Source organism: Actinia tenebrosa, unplaced genomic scaffold (assembly GCF_029948245.1).
Source record: "Actinia tenebrosa isolate PJP-AT-01 unplaced genomic scaffold, QUT_ActTen_1.0 PGA_scaffold6__47_contigs__length_16458017, whole genome shotgun sequence".
Lineage (NCBI taxonomy): Eukaryota > Metazoa > Cnidaria > Anthozoa > Actiniaria > Actiniidae > Actinia > Actinia tenebrosa.
This window is the reverse complement of record NW_028292583.1, coordinates 14,262,494-14,276,126: the sequence shown is the minus strand read 5'-3', so window position 1 is coordinate 14,276,126 and position 13,633 is coordinate 14,262,494. Positions and strand designations below refer to the sequence as shown.

The 13,633-nt window shown below is 35.7% G+C and overlaps 3 protein-coding genes and 1 long non-coding RNA gene across 4 annotated transcripts; 2 read left to right on the top strand and 2 right to left on the bottom strand.

The window, feature by feature from the left end:
* The first annotated feature begins 3,032 nt into the window (after window positions 1-3,032).
* Window positions 3,033-6,186, top strand: LOC148906149 (uncharacterized). The gene is made up of 2 exons (XM_089039568.1): window positions 3,033-3,171; window positions 5,054-6,186. The coding sequence occupies exons 1-2, from the start codon at window positions 3,084-3,086 to the stop codon at window positions 6,184-6,186; spliced, it is 1,221 nt and encodes a 406-aa protein (XP_088895694.1). The 5' UTR covers window positions 3,033-3,083.
* Window positions 6,121-7,385, bottom strand: LOC148906148 (uncharacterized). The gene is made up of 2 exons (XR_016121626.1): window positions 7,312-7,385; window positions 6,121-6,555 (listed from the first exon to the last, which is right to left on the bottom strand). It is a non-coding gene; the product is annotated as an uncharacterized LOC148906148 (long non-coding RNA).
* Window positions 7,386-7,980: 595 nt separating this feature from the next.
* Window positions 7,981-9,727, top strand: LOC148906147 (uncharacterized). Its single transcript, XM_089039569.1, has 2 exons — window positions 7,981-8,054; window positions 8,598-9,727. The coding sequence occupies exons 1-2, from the start codon at window positions 8,048-8,050 to the stop codon at window positions 9,725-9,727; spliced, it is 1,137 nt and encodes a 378-aa protein (XP_088895695.1). The 5' UTR covers window positions 7,981-8,047.
* Window positions 9,667-13,609, bottom strand: LOC116293460 (coiled-coil domain-containing protein 169). The gene is made up of 8 exons (XM_089039571.1): window positions 13,283-13,609; window positions 12,901-12,983; window positions 12,630-12,743; window positions 12,098-12,141; window positions 11,657-11,755; window positions 11,266-11,319; window positions 10,877-10,986; window positions 9,667-10,107 (listed from the first exon to the last, which is right to left on the bottom strand). The coding sequence occupies exons 1-8, from the start codon at window positions 13,525-13,527 to the stop codon at window positions 9,981-9,983; spliced, it is 876 nt and encodes a 291-aa protein (XP_088895697.1). The 5' UTR covers window positions 13,528-13,609; the 3' UTR covers window positions 9,667-9,980.
* Between the last annotated feature and the right edge of the window lie 24 nt (window positions 13,610-13,633).

Sequence of the window (13,633 nt, the reverse complement as noted above, 5' to 3'; positions counted from 1 at the left end):
GTGAATTATTCGAAGATGCTACTAGTTTCTCCATCGACATCTAAACATTTTCAAGATGTTATGAATGTTTAGAAAATGATCAATTTCGATATTTCAAGCATTTCATTGCAATAATTTTACGAAGGTTTACACCTATATTTCATTATATCTTAAAACAAATAAGTCACTTAAACGGAAAATGCATCAGTTTCGTTTAGACACTACAATCTGAGTTTGCCAGTATAACGGTTGACTTTTTAAAAATCAAATTCACCAACAGTATAGAGTCAAAAAAGATCAAATACCCCGGAGGCATGTTGACATATAGTTCAGACTCGTTAAAAATTCTATAAAATCGGCTATTTTCTAAGCAGCCCCCGGTTTAATACCGGTCGTCACGTTTAAAAGCTTTCTAAAATGCTTACGTGACCTCGGTAAAAATACTTGCGTTACCATTATAGCACTGAGTAACTTTCAAAATGTTTAATTTTAGAATTCCTAAAATCTGAGAAAATCCTCAAAGTTGTTTCATGCATAATTTATGGCATTTCTACACAAGTGCAATCTCGAAACCGTCATGGATGTGGGTGTACGTCAGTGCTTGATGTCAGGACCACTAGTCGCATTCTTGTGGTATTCGTTTGCTTTGAGATGTACTGTATAAAAAACGTACTGGAGAAATAGTTCATTGAAACCACAGATTCCTCTAGAAACACTTCTAATTATGATACCACTTACGCTTTCTGGTGCAATAACCTATACTCTAATGGTGTGGTACTTCTATAGCAAACGATTTCCAGCATTCTCACACGAGACTAGTGCCGCACTTTGATTTTATGCCTGAAGGACATCAGGAAGATATTGGGCCAACAAGAAATGACTGGAAGTATGTCAACAACATTCTCCTTATTGGTTTTACTAGTGTTGGTTCTGTTTTTTACTGTTGCTTTGGACTCAATGTGTTTTTTTGACTTCAGTGGTATTCATAACTTTGCAGTACACATTCATGATTGGAAGAAAACTCTATATTATATCGACATTGGAATTATTTACTGGGGGATACATCAGCGCTGTTGTCGCCTGCTGTATTTTTTTCATCTGTTGCAGAGATATTGTACGACACATAGAATTTACAGAGACTCTCATAATAACAAAAGCAAAAAAGTACCTAACTGCTAGACATTACCATGAATGTCTGCTGAGATATACAGATGATGTAATGAATACAACTAAACTGTGGTTCGTGGTCCATAGTTTGTTTTTTGCATTCATTGTGCTAACAGATGCAGTTGCATGGATTATGGCTTTTTCAGAGATAAATCGCAACCACAAAAATATGGTCCACATAATAATGGGACAAACTGCAGGTTCTTTCTCATTGCCTTCAAGTTTGCATTCCCCTTCCTGGCTGCCAGTCGTGTGACAGCTCAGTATGACAAGATGTATCGCAGGATAAACAGACATTGGCGGCCAGATGTATTGTCTGAGGTTGATGCATTCATGAATTACGCTATTCGATGTGAGGCAGGTTTTACCTTGTTTGGAATAAAGTTAACAGCTGAATTGGCTCTGATTTCACTGCTGTCGTGTTTCCTTGGGTTTTGCAGAATATTCAAAAACATTGCTTGAGCACTTTGTCTGGGACCTTTAAGGATTCAACTGGGCAAAAATTTGAGATGTACTTGGTTAACATTGAAGTTAACTTTTGATAGACCCTGTAGACTAAATTCTGTTCCATTGTTCACAGTCGCACTGTGCTTGGGTTGCGAAGAGTCCCAAGCGGCACCAGCACCTTGCCGAGAAGGGGCGGATCCATCAGCTGAGTGTGATGCTTGGACGTTTCAGAGACTGAGGCCACTGAACTCAACTGGCTGGTGCCTATTCAATCAGAGGCCCAAAGAAGAGAGGAAGTTAAAGAAAGAAAGAAAAAACATACTGAGAAGCGTGCAGTGACAGAGCAAGCGATAAGCTGCCAAGGTCGTTCCGAGAAGACAAGTGAAGGTTAATGTTCAATGCTGCACGCCCATTTATACTTCAAGTCAACTTCCTTCAAATAATACAATCAAAAAAGGGATTACCTTACAGCAAAATGGTTTCGCTAAAGTTTCATTGAAATAACATGATATGGATTACTCATCAAGATGAAACTATTAATCATGCCAGTAACAAAGACTTCTTAGGCCCCGTCCACACGTATCCGCAAATTTTTGTATCCGCAATTTTTTTAAAGGATACGGGTTGCGTCCACACGTTTCCGAAAATCTTTGTGGCCGTATCCGCAAATTTTACGAAAACGGATACGTGTGGACGGTGAAAACGATTCGAATACGCTGCGTGTGGACGCAAACATTCTCGTATCCGCAAAAATAATTTGCGGATACAAAAATTTCCGGATACGTGTGGACGGGGGCCTTAGAGGTCTTACAGCAGATTCTATAATCGTATTCTAGTTCTCTCAGCCTTCCCTGAGCTATCCCACTTTTATGGAGTACGAACGAATGTGAAGTTTTGAGACCAAGGAACTAGTACTGTTGCAGGCCTTGTTGGAATTTTAAAAAATAGTTATTAAAGATATTGTAATATCGATCAGTGGCGGATCAAGGATTTTTCAAAGGGGGGTTCCTTTTCTTAAACTGTGCGTAATTCTCTTTTGTTTAGTCGATGTCTGACAAAAAAAAAAAGGCTCTAATCACCTAATTTACTATCTAGTAACGGAACTTAAAGGTAAATTAAATATTATAACAGCAAATGTATATCATTTTGTGTTCAACATTATCTTTGTGGATACTTTTAAGCAAAATTTATATAAGACATATTTCTATTACCTAGAAGATCAAACCTTCAAGGGGGATTCCGTGGACCCCTTCGACCCCCCCCCCCCCCCCCCCCCCCCCCGGATCCTCCACTGAATATATATATATATATAAATAATAATAATAATAATAATAATAATATATTTAGGCACGATCAGCTTAACTTTACTTTACGTTTTTTACTTAATTACATAATTACAATATAAATAAATAAATAAATATTAAAGGAACACTTCGCATGGGACTCTAATTTTTCAATATTGGGTTTCCTGTGTTGGAATCCTGACAAGAATGACCGGAAGCAAGCGCTTGTTCGCTTGCTCCGATCGAAAAGTGAAATTAATGTCGTTTTACCTCTGTTTCTTTTCAGCAATGGCAGGTAAGACTAGTAATAGACTCTATAGTATGTATTATTTTTAAGCTACAACTCGGCATGCTTGTGAACATCAGACAATAATTCTGTCATATATATGTATATTTGTCGGCATCAGCTGACAGACATGAATTTTTGTCTCCCCTCACCAAAACAGAAAATGCTAAAACACAAAAGATATTTACATGTAAGACTGATGTCCAAATGTTTTCGATTATCTTCAAATTTTCTATTAGTCATTATTTATTATACATCCTGTTGTTTGATCAATTCTCGCTTAATAACGAAATTATATATCGGATAACTATACTTGTAATATTTTCTTTGTATCGTTTTTATTTCCTGTTTATTACTAGGGGGGAAGGGGTGGTACAAAAAGGGGGTGGGCCGCCAATTTTCATTTAGGGAGAATGGGTCCATATACATTTATGCAATAATTATTCAATATTTTATGTAGGCTTGTATTTAGTTGGAGCAAGGGGTTGGGGGGGGGGGGGGGGGGGGGGGGGCTGAAAAAATACCAGTATCACAAAAAGAGGGGTCAACCAAAAGGAAAGTGGTATACCTAATTTTACATTACCCCCCTCTCCCTCTAAATATTGACCAGTACCTTATTTCTGCTATATGTATCTGCTTTCAATTTCTGAAGGGTTTTTAAATTTCAAAACTCAATTGACACCCCTTTTGGTTTCTACTGATCTCTTTATACTGTACTTTCAGTATTCTAGTTAAGGTAGTTCATGACCCTTGCTACTGCGCATCCATTTCGCGCATCTCGTTTTTTACCCTTTATTTGCGCTGTTTTGAAAATTGTTTTAAGTAATGTCAGAAGTCGAATCCTTTTCTATAACTTAACAAAGTATTTTGCTAATTCATGGAACTTTTGAGGCAAAAATGAAATGTTTTCAAAACATGCGTAGATTTTCATTGCTTTTGACCACTCTTGATTCAAAACAACAAATTTATAACTTTATAAAAATGAAGTAGAAAGAAGATATAACTAGCTAAAAACTAGTGTGAGCTGCGTCGGTGTTTCTAATGAAACAGTAATGATGAAAAGGTAAATTATACACCGTGAAAAGATGAAAAAACTTACTGACGTTTCGGACGCTAGTCCTTCGTCGGAGTAAAAGAGCTCTTTTACTCCGACGAAGGACTAGCGTCCGAAACGTCAGTAAGTTTTTTCATCTTTTCGCGGTGTATAATTTACCTTTTCATCAAAAATGAAGTAGGCAGATTTTCGGCAAAAACGCGCGTGACACTGAAAAATCCCTCCTTTTTGAAGCCTTATATTTCGATAACCAATACGGCGAGCCCTTCTCTTTTTTCATTATTTGAATACCCTAACAATGAACTTCAAATGACAGAATTAAAAAAAATACATTGAAGAATTTTGAAGATCCGATACTACCTTAAATGTTTCTGTACATTACCAACAAAACGATCAAAAAAATTCGCTTGAAATTTTCGAATTATTTGACTACTTTGTAATTTCCATGCAGATATGTAGCAAAAATATTAAATAGATCTGTCTTGAACCTCTGAGCTGCCCCACCAACCTTAGTCTCCCCCACAGCCGCTTTCAGTGTCGTCACGCAACGCTTTCTCCCCCGAGTAGCTACTCAGGGGAGAAAGCGTTGCGTGACGACACTGAAAGCGGCTGTGGGGGAGACTACACCAACCTCCCCAACCTCAAGACATATAGAAAAGAAAATAAAAAAATAACTAAAATTCCCTGAAATTGTTTTTTCTGTAGTTTTGAATTTAATTTGCCATTAGTCTTTTGAGATCAATAATTATTAGTGGTTGATGAAAAAGACAATTATATTTGATTGTTAATTAGCTGGTGTAATTACTGTGTATTTAATCTAATTTTTTTTACTAATAGACTTTTTCAAATCGGAGAACATTCTCAAAGTGGTCTCATGCATAATTTATGACATCCCCTTCAGAGGTACGGCCTCGAGGAATCAGCCCTGCACTTGGCTGCCTCAAAGCTGGTTATCAGTACTTTTAGTTATAATGATGTGGTATTCATTCAGCTTTGAAACATACTGCATGAAGACTTACTGGAGGAGCTCTTTGAAACCACAGATCCCTGACGAAATACTCTTGCTCCTTATATTGCTCCTATTTTCTGGTGCAGTAACCCTTACTTTAATGGTGTGGTACTTCTATAGCAACGATTTCCAGAATTCGCACACAAGACTAGTGCCACACTTTGATTTCATGCCTGAAGGACATCAAGAAGATATTGGGCCAACAAGAAATGACTGGAAGTATGTCAACATCTTTCTTCTCTTTGGAGTCATCATAGTCATTCTGGTTTTGGTCTTTGATTTTGCCTTCAATGCATTTTTTGACTTTGACGGCATTCATAACTTTACACATTCTATCGATGAATGGGAGAGAGATTTGTACTATTTTGATGTTTCATTTATTTACTGGGGATTCGCTGGATCTGTTGTCGCCTGCTGTATTTTTTTCATCTGCTGCAGAGATATTGTACAACACATAGAATTTACAGAGACTCTCATAATAACAAAAGCAAAAAAGTACCTAACCGCTAGACATTACCATGAATGTCTGCTGAGATATTCAGATGATGTAATGAATACAACTAAACTGTGGTTCGTGGTCCATAGTTTGTTCTTCATGTTTATTGTGCTGACTGATGTGGTTGCGTGGACCAAGACTTTCCCACAGATAAATAACCAGGTCAACAACATTATCTACATTGTAATTGCACAGGTTACCGGTTCTTTTCTCGTTGCCTTCAAGTTTGCGTTCCCCTTCCTGGCTGCCAGTCGTGTGACAGCTAGGTATGACAAGATGTATCGCAGGATAAACAGACTTTGGCGGCCAGATGTATTGTCTGAGGTTGATCCATTTATGGATTACGCTATTCGATGTGAGGCAGGTTTTACCTTGTTCGGAATAAAGTTAACAGCTGAATTGGCTCTGATTTCACTACTTTCTTGTTTTGTTGGAATTTTCAAGTTATATAACAAACTTTTTTAAATCTTAATTTTTTTTAACACCCAAAATAATTTACAATCATTGTTAACAGTTGCAGAATTTGGCTTAACCATTGCTACTTCATTAACAAGCTCCATGCATTTTCTATCCACAGCTATAATGCAGATATAAAATGTGATAAATAAGCTAATATATACAATTATTCTTATCTAATATGATACAGCTGTACCTGTGTGTTGAAAAATAAATTATGTACAATAACTTAAAAAGTTAATGTAATTTCTTTATCTTGGGCTTTGTTCAGAGCTGTTTAACTTTGGAAGTTTTCTTACAGCAGCTGTCTTTTTAACTGGACCTTTTTTGGGGTCCAGAATCCTTTGGTTGTCTGGTAATCCAAATATACTACTTCCCCTGAAAGAAAAAATGAAACATTTTAGTAAAAAATAAGAACAACTTAAAGTATTCAATTGATGGATGATGATGATGATGGTGACGATGACGATGGTGACAATGAGGATTGTGATGGTGATGATGAGGATTGTGATGGTGATGATGATGATGGTGACAAATGGTGATGGTGATGATAATGATGATGGTGATGATGACGATGATGATAATGGTGGTGATGGTGATGATGATGATGGGATGATGATTTTAGTGATAGTGATGGTGATGGTGATGACAAGGATGGATAATGATGTTACTGATGACAGTGATGACAGTGATGATAATGCCATAAGTACTGATGATTAATTGATAGTCAAGGTTAAGGTCATACCCACAAGATTTTGTGGGGCTCTCTCTGATTGGTCAATTTTGAAGAAAGGAATGTTGTTCAAGTTTGAGCAGATGCTACTGGGGGAATGACAGGAACCGGAAGCGCCTCACAGCGGCTGCAAAGGAGGCTAGTGTTAATATGTACTAAAAAATATTCTGAGCATTTGCTGGTATTTTCTACTTTTCTTCGTGGATTGATACGAGTTTTAGAACAATTTTCGGTGAATTTGCGTTGATTTGACCCACTCCGACAACCATGATCCTTTCTGTTTTGATGTGACGTCATAGTGAAATAGGCTCATTGATAGTTAAAATACTTGAGGAAAGCAAGGACCAAAAAATCCTTATATTTTGAATTAAAAGGTTATACTTTAAATTTTTTCCTGTTACCTGATTAAGCTCAGTAATGTATTGTTTCCTCTCTTCATTGATTTTATGATATGCCTGTAAAAATGAAGAATACAAAATGATGAACTATAAAATTCAGGATATTAGATTTGAAAATTATTGAAGCCTTAGATATATATTATATAATGATAGTACTATGTAGATTCATTGTTGTAACTGGAATGGGAAATTGAAATGTTTTGGCTTATTTTGCTGGCCAATGGGGTAGGGTGATAGGTTTGTGAGAGCCTTGTAGTTGCTCTCATTTGCTTAATTGTTAAACCCAGTGAATAAATAAATGAACTTATACATATGTGTAATGGTTTTTTGGTGCTGACATATAAAAAAATTATATTGAGAAATAAATATATTGTTCATGACCAACCTTTGATTCATTGCAACGAGTCGGTAACTAACCGAAAAGGCCTGGAGACTAGCACTGGATTACTTCCGCAAGTGTACTCCGGTGAGGAGGGGTTTAATTCCAGCAAGAGCCCATACAAGAAAAACTAGACCCCCCTCTATATTGCTGTTGATATCTGCTACCCCCCCTCATGTTCTATACCTGAATGAACGAACGAACGAACGAATGAATGAATAAATAAACAATTCGCATGGGACTCTAATTTGTCAATATTGGGTTTCCTGTGTTGGAATCCTGACAGGTATGACAGGAAGTAAACGCTTGATCGCCCGGCTCAGATCGAAAAGTGAAAATTAACTCTGTTTCTCTTCAGCCATGGCAGGTAAGACTAGTAATAGACTCTATAATATGTATTATTTTTAAACTACAACTCGGCATACTTGTGAATATCAGACAATAATTCTGTCATATATATGTATATTTTTCGACATCAGCTGACAGACATTTTATCTTCTCTCCCAAAATAGAAAATGCTAAGACAGAATGCTAAAACACTAAAGATATTTACATGCAAGACTGATGTCCAAATTTTTTCGATTATCTTCAAATTTTCTATTACTTATTATTTGACTACTTTGTAATATCCATGCACATATGTAGCAAAAATATTAAACAGTTCTGTCTTTAACCTCTGAGCTGCCCCACCAACCTCCCCAACCTCAAGACATATAAACAGGAAAATAAAAAAATTAACTAAAATTCCCTAAAGAAAAATTGTGGTTTCTGTAATTTTGAATTTAATTTGCCATTAGTCTTTTGAGGTCAATAATTATTAGTGGTTGATGAAAAAGACAATTATATTTGATTGTTAATTAGCTGGTGTAATTACTGTGTATTTTATCTGATCTTTTTTTTTTACTAATAGACTTTTTCAAATCGGAGAACATTCTCAAAGTGGTCTCATGCATAATTTATGGCATCCCCTTCAGAGGTACCTCAAGGAATCAGCCCTGCACTTGGCTGCCTCGAAGCTGGTTATCAGTACTTTTAGTTATGTTGATGTGGTATTCATTCAGCTTTGAAATGTACTACATGAAGACTTGCTGGATGAGTTCTTCGAGACCACATATTATTCCTATAGAAACAGTCTTGCTTCTTATAGTACTTGCAATTTCTGGTACAACAACCCACACTTTAATGGTGTGGTACTTCTATAGCAATGATTTCCAGAATTCGCACACAAGACTAGTGCCGCACTTTGATTTCATGCCTGAGGGACATCAGGAAGATATTGGGCCAACAAGAAATGACTGGAAGTATGCCAATATCTTTTTTCTCTTTGGAGTCATCATAGTCATCCTGGTTTTGTACTGTGAATTTGAATTCCATATATTTTTTGACTTTGTTGGCATTCATGACTTTTTAGCCCATATTGATCAATGGAAGAAAACATTGTACCACATTAATGTTCCATTTGGTTGCTTGGGATACACCAGTGCTGTTGTCGCCTGCTGTATTTTTTTCATCTGTTGCAGAGATATTGTACAACACATAGAATTTACAGAGACTCTCATAATAACAAAAGCAAAAAAGTACCTAACTGCTAGACACTACCATGAATGTCTGCTGAGATATACAGATGATGTAATGAATACAACTAAACTGTGGTTCGTGGTCCATAGTTTGTCTTTCATGTTTATTGTGCTGAATGATGTGGTTGCGTGGACCAAAACCTTCTCTCACATAAATAACCAGGTCAACATTATCCACATTGTTATTGCACAGGTTGCAGGTTTTTTTCTCATTGCCTTCAAGTTTGCATTCCCCTTCCTGGCTGCCAGTCGTGTGACAGCTAGGTATGACAAGATGTATCGCAGGATAAACAGACATTGGCGGCCAGATGTATTGTCTGAGGCTGATCCATTTATGGATTACGCTATTCGATGTGAGGCAGGTTTTACCTTGTTTGGAATAAAGTTAACAGCTGAATTGGCTCTGATTTCACTGCTGTCGTGTTTTGTTGGAATTTTCAAATTATATAACAAACTTTTTTAAATCTTAATTTTTTTTTAACACCAAAAATAATTTACAATCATTGTTAACAGTTGCAGAATTTGGCTTAACCATTGCTACTTCATTAACAAGCTCCATGCATTTTGATTCTATCCACAGCTATAATAATGCAGATATAAAAATATGTGATAAATAAGCTAATATATGCAATTATTTTTATCTTATATGATACAGCTGTACCTGTATGTTTAAAAATAAATTATGTACAATAACTTAAAAAGTTAATGTCATTTCTTTATCTTGGGCTTTGTTCAGAGCTGTTTAACTTTGGAAGTTTTCTTACAGCAGCTGTCTTTTTAACTGGACCTTTTTTGGGGTCCAGAATCCTTTGGTTGTCTGGTAAACCAAATATACTACTCCCCCTGAAAGAAAAAATGAAACATTTTAGTAAAAAATAAGAACAACTTAAAGTATACAATTGATGGATGATGATAATGATGGTGACGTTGAGGAAGGTGATGGTGATGATGAGGATGGTGATTGTGACAAGTGGTGATGGTGATGGTGATGATGATGATAATGGATAGAGGTGAGGACTAGTAGTGGTGATGGTTTTCAAGGTTTTTTAAGGTTTTTTTTATTTCCCAGAATGAGAACTTTATACTTTACATCACTATTTTAAAAAAATTAACTGGGAGGAGCAGAAGAAAACAACCCAAAAGGGTTAAGAGAATATTTCTGCACCTTGAAACTATATAATACTTTCAAAGAAGGGGGAAAGAGGCAAAACTAAAATAGATTCAATACACATAAAAAGTTATATATAATAAAGTGAAGTTTGAATTAAATTAAAGTAGGAAATAAAGTTAAATTGAAGCAAAACCTAAATAGAATCAAAATTCTAAAGCAACAGATGTTTTTTAAGCTTATTTTTAAAGACTTTATGTGTTGAACTGGTTTTTATATTATGTGGTAAATCATTCCAGCTTGTGACAGCTGCATACTTAACACCAAACTTCCCATAATTCAGGTTTACTGGAGGGACATATAGATTCTTATTTGATTTAGACCGCGTATTGTAATTGTGAATCAAATCTGTACCTTGAAAAAGGTGCTTGTACTGATAATGATACTCTAACGAGTGGTGATAATGTCATATGATCAGTGATAATTTTATTATAAACAACTTACTTTTGAAAGGAAGGATTTGATATTCTTGCCAAGTGAGCATCACTTTCTCTCTGTGCGTCATTAAGAGCTTGCCGTCTTTTAGCTTTTGTATTATCAATTACAGCATTAGCCTGTGATAATAATTATAAATAACTATTAAAGTGAAGGCATTTAACCTGTGAAACAATCAACACTAGTCAACGTGTGATTATAGTCAAACAGACACAAAGAAGACAATGGAATTAGAGTCTAAGTCTAATATCTATTTCACAGGTTTAATGACTTCTAATAAGGATTCAAAATACTAAATACTAAGTGGAATTGATAGATAAATTACTTGAGGAAAGCAGGGACCAAAAGAATCCTTATATTTTGAATTAACCTTTTTACTTTAGATTTTTTCCTGTTACCTGATTAAGCTCAGTAATGTATTGTTTCCTCTCTTCATTGATTTTATGATATGCCTGTAAAAATGAAGAATACAAAATGATGAACTATAAAATTCAGGATATTAGATTTGAAAATTATTGAAGCCTTAGATATATATTATATAATGATAGTACTATGTAGATTCATTGTTGTAACTGGAATGGGAATTTGGAATGTTTTGGCTTATTTTGCTGGCCAATGGGATAGGGTAATAGGTTTGTGAGAGCCTTGTAGTTGCTCTCATTTGCTTAATTGTCAAACCAGTAAAAAAAACAAAAAAAAAGCTTATGTATATGTTTTTTTGGTGCTGACATAAAAATATTATATTGAGAATAAAATATATTACGAGACATAAACATGTTCATGACCAACCTTTGATTCATTGTCCAGTCTCCATTCTAAATCTCTCAACTGTCCTTCTAAGGTTAACTTGTCTCTTTCCATTTGTCTCATCAGTTTTCTTATTTCAGTCTTTAAAGGAAACATTTAAACCCATTTATAGCACGTTTTATACCTCAAATCAAGGGTGGCATTAGTGGTAGTGCACACACTTCTCAAAAAGGGTCTATGGTTTAATTCCTGCACTATATGGGCATCACATGTGAGGAGAGTTTGTTGGATCTTTCCCTTGATTCAAGGGTTTTTCACTGGATTCTCTAGTTTTCATTTCTATGCAAGACCAGTGTCAAGCTAAATAATCCAAATACAAGAGAAGAAAGCAAGCTCCTCTTCCGTCCTTCTTCCTCTGTTAGGTGAAGTGGGCTCCAGGGTGTATGAGGGTATTGTAGGTTGAAGATATTCCTTTAAACTTACATCACTAAGTCCATTGTATGTCTTAAGCTTATTTCCTGGTTTACCTAAAAATCAAAAATATATGTACCTTGTTCACTGCATTCATTATGTTTGTTAGATGTAAAATGCATTTAGAGGCGAAATACTAGTTCCTTTCACAGTTTCCTGCATCATCTTGAAAGGTAGCTGTGCCTTTGCATCGAAGCAAGACAAACGGTGAGCTTGCAATGATAGAGACATGTGAATAATTGTTCAGGGTGTTAAAGAAAGGCATCTATCATTGCAAGTCCATCATTCGTCTCGCTTTGATACAAAGGCACAACTACTACTTTCAAGATGGTGCAGGGAACTGTGAAGGGGACTATTCAGGGGAGGTCTGAAAATTATGTGTAATGTCAATGGTTGCATCCCTTGGCAGGCTGGTGGGTGGGGGGAGGGTCGGTGGACATAAAGGGGGACCACAAATTTAGGAGTATTAAAAAGTATGTGCCCCTCTCTGAATTACACAATGATGCAGCCTTACAACCTTTCTTAAACAGTATATCAGACTCACCATCTCTTGAAGGAATTTTCATTTGTTCTAGTTTGTCTCTGAGAAGAAGGATTTGTTTTTCAAGTTGGTTGTTCATTTGTTGTTGAGTTTCGAATCGTGTTTTCCATTCGTTGTCTAAAATACAGGAAAAAATAAATAATTCAGGCATCAATTTTTCGAAATAATAGTCTAAAATTCCCTTATTAGAGGCGTATGTAGCTCAGTTATAATAGGTACATATTAACTTCATCCAACATCAAAAGATCAAAATAAAATCTTCGTAATTCTCTACCTTCTTCGCCAGCTGTTTCAGACTTTTCCTGCATTTCTCCAATAGTTTTCTCGAGATCTTCCGAAGATTCTTCCAACATGTCTCTAAAGTAACGTTTTATAAACATAATACTTAGATCTGAGCTCCAAAAGAAAGAGAATTTGATCGTTTTTAGCGTATTTTGCTTCGCGTGATCTTCATGGAATACGGCAGACGGTTGTTGAAAGAATTTATGTTTATGTTGAAGAAGGATCATCTCAGGTCTCTCAAAGCTTGATAATTTGATTATAACGCTTTTATTCATATTTCCGTAGAAGAAAATAATGATCCAGAAGTATATACAATAGTTATCAATTGAGCAATTCATAACAATCAAAGCAATATTTCTTGATTCTTAACTTACTTCATTTGTTTTTCTTGTTGGATTTCTGCCTTTAGTCTCTCTATTTCATAATCTAATTCCGTCTTTGGTGCTTGCTGTTGCCTTAGGACCCTCGGGGAAACTTCAGAAGCCATTTTTGAAGGTTTTACAACAGGTTGAGGCTTTACTTTTGAAGCTCTTCTTGTTTCTTTAAGCTCTTTTTTAACAGTAGAAGTTTGAGTATAAAATTTTGTAATATCTGTCGAGCCGAGTCTGTGACCACGCATGACTTGAATCTATAGCAACCGCGGTAAACAAAACAAATGGCGCCTTTTTGCAATCTTTAAAGAAAATATGTTCTTGGAATTCAAAAAAATGTTATAAATAAAATAA